Source organism: Sapajus apella, unplaced genomic scaffold (genome assembly GCF_009761245.1).
Source record: "Sapajus apella isolate SASKATOON/1434 unplaced genomic scaffold, GSC_monkey_1.0 scaffold70, whole genome shotgun sequence".
Classification (NCBI taxonomy): domain Eukaryota; kingdom Metazoa; phylum Chordata; class Mammalia; order Primates; family Cebidae; genus Sapajus; species Sapajus apella.
In genome coordinates this window covers 1,128,921-1,135,503 of record NW_022437010.1, presented here as the reverse complement: position 1 = coordinate 1,135,503, position 6,583 = coordinate 1,128,921, and the positions used below count along the sequence as shown (strand labels likewise).

General features: G+C 44.1%; 1 protein-coding gene across 2 annotated transcripts in view; it reads left to right on the top strand.

Moving 5' to 3' along the window:
* LOC116531267 (N-acetyllactosaminide beta-1,6-N-acetylglucosaminyl-transferase) overlaps window positions 1–6,583 on the top strand; it is an 87,952-nt gene that overhangs the window by 79,745 nt on the left and 1,624 nt on the right. For both annotated transcript variants that reach the window (XM_032249971.1, XM_032249972.1), the window contains exon 2: window positions 2,854–2,946. In XM_032249971.1, the coding sequence (XP_032105862.1) occupies window positions 2,854–2,946 (93 nt within the window). The remainder of the gene's footprint in view (window positions 1–2,853; window positions 2,947–6,583) is intronic.

The window sequence follows — 6,583 nt, the reverse complement described above, 5'->3', positions numbered from 1 at the left end:
GAGAAGAAAGAAAGAAAGAAAAAGAAAGAAAGAAAGAAGAAAGAAAGAAAAAGAAAGAAAGAAAGAAAGAAATATTGCTTAACAGTGTTACTCTTGAATACTTGAGTACTTATATTAAATAAATTCAAGTTTAGGTAGCAAGAAGAAAAGACCCTTGCCTTATAGAAAGCCCTTAGGGTTTAAGACTCATGCTGTTTACAGGAAAGGATGCAACAAAATTTCATTTTAGTAAGGAAGCCTGGTTACAAATCAGATCATCATATAATTATATATGACATCGGGGCAAAAGAACAGACCTTTTTTCTTCTGAAAAGGCACATTTTTATTAATATTTTTAAAAGGCTAATTCAATTAAATTTCTTTAAAATACTGGTTTTGTCCAATTTTTTTCCTTATTAAAAGCTATTGAAAATACCCACTAAGTAGCTTTTTTCTTCTTTTATTTTAGGAATGACCCCTCTCTTGTCACTCAGGCTGCAATGCAGTGGCACTGAAACTCACTGCAGCCTTGAGCTCCTAGGCTTAAGCAATCCTCCCACCTCAGCCTCCCTGTAGCTGGGACCACAAGTGTGTACCACCATGCTTGGCTATTTAAAAAAAAAAAAAAATTGTGGAGATGGTGTCTCTCTGTGTTGCCCAGGCTGGAGTGCAGTAGTGCAATCATAGTTCACTGCAGTCTCGAACTCCTGGGCTCAAGTGATCCTTCGGCCTCCACCTCCTGAGTAGCTGGGATCACAGGCATGAGCCACCATGCCTGGCTAATTTTTTAAAAAAATTTTTAATAGACATGGGGTCTCACTATGTTACCCAGGTTGGTCTCAAACTCCTGGCCTCAAGCAATTCTCCCGCCTTGGCCTCCCAAAGCACTAGGATTATAGGTGTGAGCCCACTGCACACAGCCCTTGTGTCTTTTTTCCTCATTAGCATGTGTATTAGCTTTTTACTTGGCACTGCAACAAATGACCACAAATTTAGCAGCTTCAACAACATAAATATATTGTCTTACAATTTTGTAGGACAAAAGCCTGACCAGGCTGAAATCCAGGCATTGGCTGGGTCAGGTTCCTTTCTGTAGGCTCCAGGTACCATCCATTTCCTTGCCTTTTCCAGCTTCTAGAGGCCTCCCACATTCCTGGCTGGTGGCTCCTTCCCTCATCTTCACACAGCAAAGGCAGAGTCAGAGTGGAGCCTTCTCATGTCACATCACTCTGTCCAGCTCTCCTGTTTCCCTCTTGCAATGCTAAGAATCCCTGTGATTACACTGAGCTCACCCAGATACTTCAGGATAACCTCCCTATTTTAAGGTCGGCAACTTTAATTCTCCTTTGCCATGTAAAATAACATATTCTCAGGTTCCAGGGATTAGGATGTGGGCATCTTTGTCTGTTCTGTCTGTGTGTGTTTGAGGGGGTGGGTGGAGGCCATTATTCTGCCTACCACACTATATCTTATCAATAATTAAAAAGCATCTTCTAAGAGAGGACTATTGCAATTTGGGTACCAATAACATTTGCATAGTGCCATTACGTCCAAATTACATTCAGATTGCATTACTCACTGGTGAAAAATGCTGCAGCTCTTAAGCAAAGTTTTTATCTTTTAGTTGCATTTTAGTTGATTCCCATGTTTTCCTTTTCTTTCTTTCTTTTTTTTTTTTGAGACAGAGTCTTGCTCTGTTGCCCAGCTGGAGTGCAGTAGCATAATCTCAGCTCACTGCAACCTCCGCCGCCCGGATTCAAGCAATTCTCCTGCATCAGCCTCCCAAGTAGCTGAGACTACAGGCACGCACCACATGCCTGGCTAATTTTTTGTATTTTTTAGTAGAGACAGGGTTTCACCATGTTGGCCAGGATAGTCTTGATCTCCTGACCTCATGATCCACCCACCTCAGCCTCCCAAAGTGCTGGGATTACAGACATTAGCCTCCACCCCTGGCCTTTAATTTTTTGTTATTTTGGGACAGGGTCTTGCTCTGTGGCCCAGGCTGGAGTATAGTGGCACAATCACGGTTCACTGCCGCCTAGGCTCACATGGTCCTCCAGAGTAGCTGGGACTACAAACATGTGTCACCACACTCAGCTAATTTTTTTATTTCTTGTAGAGACAGGGTTTCATTATGTTGCCTAGGAATCTTCTTACCTCACCCTCCTAAAGTACTGGGATTACAGGCATGAGCCCCTATGTCTGACCTCTTCTTCGCTAGTAATGATTTGTATATTATAATCTTGGAGTATAACTGTAAATAGACCCTTCAATCTCTATGACCTATCCAGGATTTATTACATAGACAGGGTTATGTGAGAAATGCTTACCAAGTGCTTCTCAAATGGGGTGATATTGCTCACCCACAGGACATCTGGCAATATGTGCAGACATGTCTTAGTTGTCACAATTGAGGAGAAGATGTTATCGGTATCTAGTGGGTAGAGGCCAAGGATGCTGCTAAACGTCCTACAAAACACAGGACAGCCCCCACAACAAAGAATCATCCAGCCCAAAGAGTCAATCGTGCCAAGGTTGAGAAACCTTGGCTTAGCAAGATGCCAGCCTACAGCACCCCACCCCCAACTGAATTAGGTATTAGTAAATGGATCAGGGTTGTATTAGTGTATTGATTTGTATGCTGATTGACTTAGATGTTATACTAATTAGATTACGAGCTAACTAAAATTCTGGTCAAAAGATCAACTGGAGGAAACAGAAGATGGGTAGATCAGTACATACCAATCTGTGTGAAATGTGAAAGGTAATATACTGAAAGAAAGTAAGCCTGACTTGGAGCCTCAATTGATGAAACTGATACCCTTCTCTCATGGTTCTCATCTCTACACTTCTTCTTTACCTACATTGCAGGTGTTCCTGGCTCCATGCCAAATGCATCCTGGACTGGAAACCTCAGAGCTATAAAGTGGAATGACATGGAAAACAAACATGGAGGCTGCCACGGTGAGGCTCTCCTTCCATGCTTCTAGGATACTTCTTGTTGATGTTAGCAGGAAGATAGCTGTGGAATCCAGGTTTCTCATGGAGAGAGAACTGCTGCTATATTTAGACCGATCTGTTAGTTATTTGAGAAGCCAGAGGCTTCAAGACACAGTCCTTCAAAAATAAGTTTAAACATTTCACTGATATTCACCAACTTATAATTACCTAGGGAGATGAAAAGATGGGGTCAAATCATGATGCCATATTCTCCCTGCTAGTTTTCAGCTTTCTTTCTTTAGAGACAGGGTTTCACTCTGTCACCCACTGTGGAGTGCAGTGCCATGAATACAGCTCATTGCAGCCTCAAAATTCTGGGTTCAGGACTCCTGCCTCAGCCTCCCAGGTAGCTGGGACCACAGGCATGTGCCACCACACCTGGCTAATTTTTATTATTATTATTATTTCCTGTAGAGTCAGCTTTCCTTTTGTTTATTCCTCTTGCTGTGCCTTCTGAGAGCCCAGATGTTCAGAGGGGAGGAGAAGTGATGTCATGTTCTCACCACAGTGCAAGCTGGGCCCTGTCCCTCAGGCCAGTCCCTGCTCCCCCTACAGGCAGCCTTCCCAGGGGCTTGGAGAGCTGTCGGGGTTTGCACAGCTCTGGCATGGTGGATGACAGGTGACACTAAAGGGTACCGCTCAGAATGGAAGAGAACTAGAAATCCTCAGTCAGTTCCATTTCTATATAACTTTAAGAAAAAGAGTTTTTATCAGTCCTGGCACATTCAGAATATTGCCCAGCATATAGTGGGCATGAGTATCAGTTTGCTAGGGCTGCCTAGCACAGACTGGGTGCTTAACATTGGGTCCTGTCATCTAACTTCAGCTAGGCCTCCTGGCTACCTTCTTAACCTTTTGTTTACCTCATTATTTTCCTAGTGCCCTTCCTAAGGTTCACTTTTTCAGCTTTCCTGCTTACCTTTAAGCTCCCAAGGTGTATTAGTCCGTTTTCACACTGCTGATAAAGACATACCCAAGACTGGGCAATTTACAAAGAAAAAGAAGTTTAATGGACTCAGAGTTCCACGTGGCTGGGGAGGCCCCACGATCCTGGCAGAAGGCGAAAGGCACACCTTACGTGGCAGCGGGCAAAAGAGAATGAGAGCCAAGCAAAAAGGGAAACCCCTTATAAAACCATCAGATCTCATGAGACCTATTCACTACGACAAGAACAGTATGGGGGAAAGCACCCCCTATGATGCAGTTATCTCTCACTTCGTCCCTCCCACAACATGTAGGAATTATGGGAGCTATAATTCAAGACGAGATTTGGGTGGGGACACAGACAAACCATATCATGAGGTTATCCCAAAACAGCCTTTCTATTCTCAAGTGACCATTTCAACTTGAAAAAGAACTTTCAAGATATGTAATCAAAATTCCATCATAGTCCTTTGTCATGTCATCCCTCCCTGCCATCTTAGAGCAGTGTGGACACACCTTTTTATGTCCCTCCTGTTTCAAGAAGAAAAGTCACCCATCCCCCCAACAAAGCCACCAGCTATGGTCTCAGCTCTCTGTGGGCACCCTCTCTCCCCTTGCCCTTTCGCATTCTCAGCCTCTCCCTTTCTGCTGCCTCTTTGCCTTCTCTCTGAAAGCGTGTACTTATTGCCCCTATCCTGAAGACATCAAGTTGCCTATGAACCCTCTGCTTGCTCCAGGCTGAAATACTCTTTCCTTGTTCACTTCTATTTCCTTAAGCTTGTGCATGAGGCCTGTGTGTTCAGTTCTCACTGCCTGGTCACAGAAGGGGAGAGCGTTCCAGACTTCAGACTAGATCAATTCACCAAGAAATTTCTTTTAACTTCTTTAACTTCCTACAATTCTGGCTTCTTTCCCCTGTGATTTCCACTCGCTTTCTTTTCTTTTTTTTTTTTTTGAGACGGAGTCTCGCTCCATAGCCCAGGCTGGAGTGCAGTGGTGCGATCTCGGCTCACTGCAACCTCCACCTCCCAGGTCCTGGTTCAAGCAGTTCTCCTACCTCAGCCTCCCAAGTAGTGGGATTACGGGCACGAGCCATCATGCCCAGCTAATTTTTGTATTTTTTAGTAGAGATCGGGTTTCACCATGTTGGCCAGTCTGGTCTTGAACTCCTGACTTTGTGATCTACCCGCCCCGGCCACCCAAAGTGCTAGGATTACAGGCGTGAGCCACCACGCCCGATTTCCGCTCTCTATGTTGCTTCTTCCCACCCACTGAATTAATCACCACGTTCTTCAGCATGCATGACATTCTGTCTGTCCTGCACCAGCGTTTTCAATATCTTCCCCAATATCTTCCCTTTCCCACTCATCAGCCATTCACTTTGAACGAGCTCTCCAGTTTACATTGTTATTACTGCAGCCTCTTGGTTTCTAATGTACCTGCAAAACACTTCAAAATTAATCTTGCTAAAATCAGTTTCATCATTCGATTCTTCTATTCAAACATCTTTTTTTTTTTTTTTTGAGATGGAGTTTCGCTCTTGTTACCCAGGCTGGAGTGCAATGGCGCTATCTCGGCTCACCGCAACCTCCGCCTCCTGGGTTCAGGCAGTTCTCCTGCCCCAGCCTCCTGAGTCGCTGGGATTACAGGCACACGCCACCATGGCCAGCTAATTTTTTGTATTTTTAGTAGAGACGGGGTTTCACCATGTTGACCAGGATGGTCTCCATCTCTTGACCTCGTGATCCACCCGCCTCGGCTTCCCACAGTGCTGGGATTACAGGCTTGAGCCACTGCACCTGGCCTATTCAAACATCTTTAAGGACTCTCCATGCTTATGGGATACAAGGCCCAACCCTTCAGTCTGTGAAGCTGGTTAAAAAGCAATTGTTCTATTGTGTGCCCAGAGGAATCTCTGGAAAATGGTTATAACTTCCTGCCATTCTTGTTTCTAATCTGTACCCTACAAAACCCCCTCTTCCAGCAGGAAGTCCCCACCACAAAATTTATTGAGGTTAAAAAACAAATTCAAATCTGACATGTTACATTTCTGAGGTTTATTACACATTTAGGTAGAGATATAAGGTAGGCACTTGCTCAGGGAAAAGACTTACCCAATGCAACCCAGAAAGACCTCTCCCATCTGTATCACTGTAGAACGTCTCATCTGTAACTCTCATTTAATAATACAGTAGGCCTCCCTCATCCACAGGGGACACATTTCAAGACAGACAGCACTGAAGTTTAAATATACTTTGTTTTTCCATGTACATACATATCTATGATAGAGTTTAATTTTTGAAGTAGGCATAGTTAGAGGTTAACAATAATAATTAATTATAAATAGAACAATTATAATAATATGCTGGAATAAAAGTTATGTGCATAAAAATGTTATGTGAATTAAAGCTAGCTGGGCATGGTGGCTCACTCCTGTAATCCCAGCACTTTGGAAGGCCAAGGCGGGTGGATCACCTGAGGTCAGGAGTTTGAGACCAGCCTGACCAACATGGAAAAACCCCATCTCTACTAAAAATACAAAATTAGCCAGGCGTGGTGGTGCACGCCTGTAATCCCAGCTAACTCAGGAGGCTGAGGCAAGAGAATTGCTTGAACCCGGGAGGCAGAGGTTGCGGTGAGCCAAGATTGTGCCATTGCACTCCAGCCTGGGCAATAA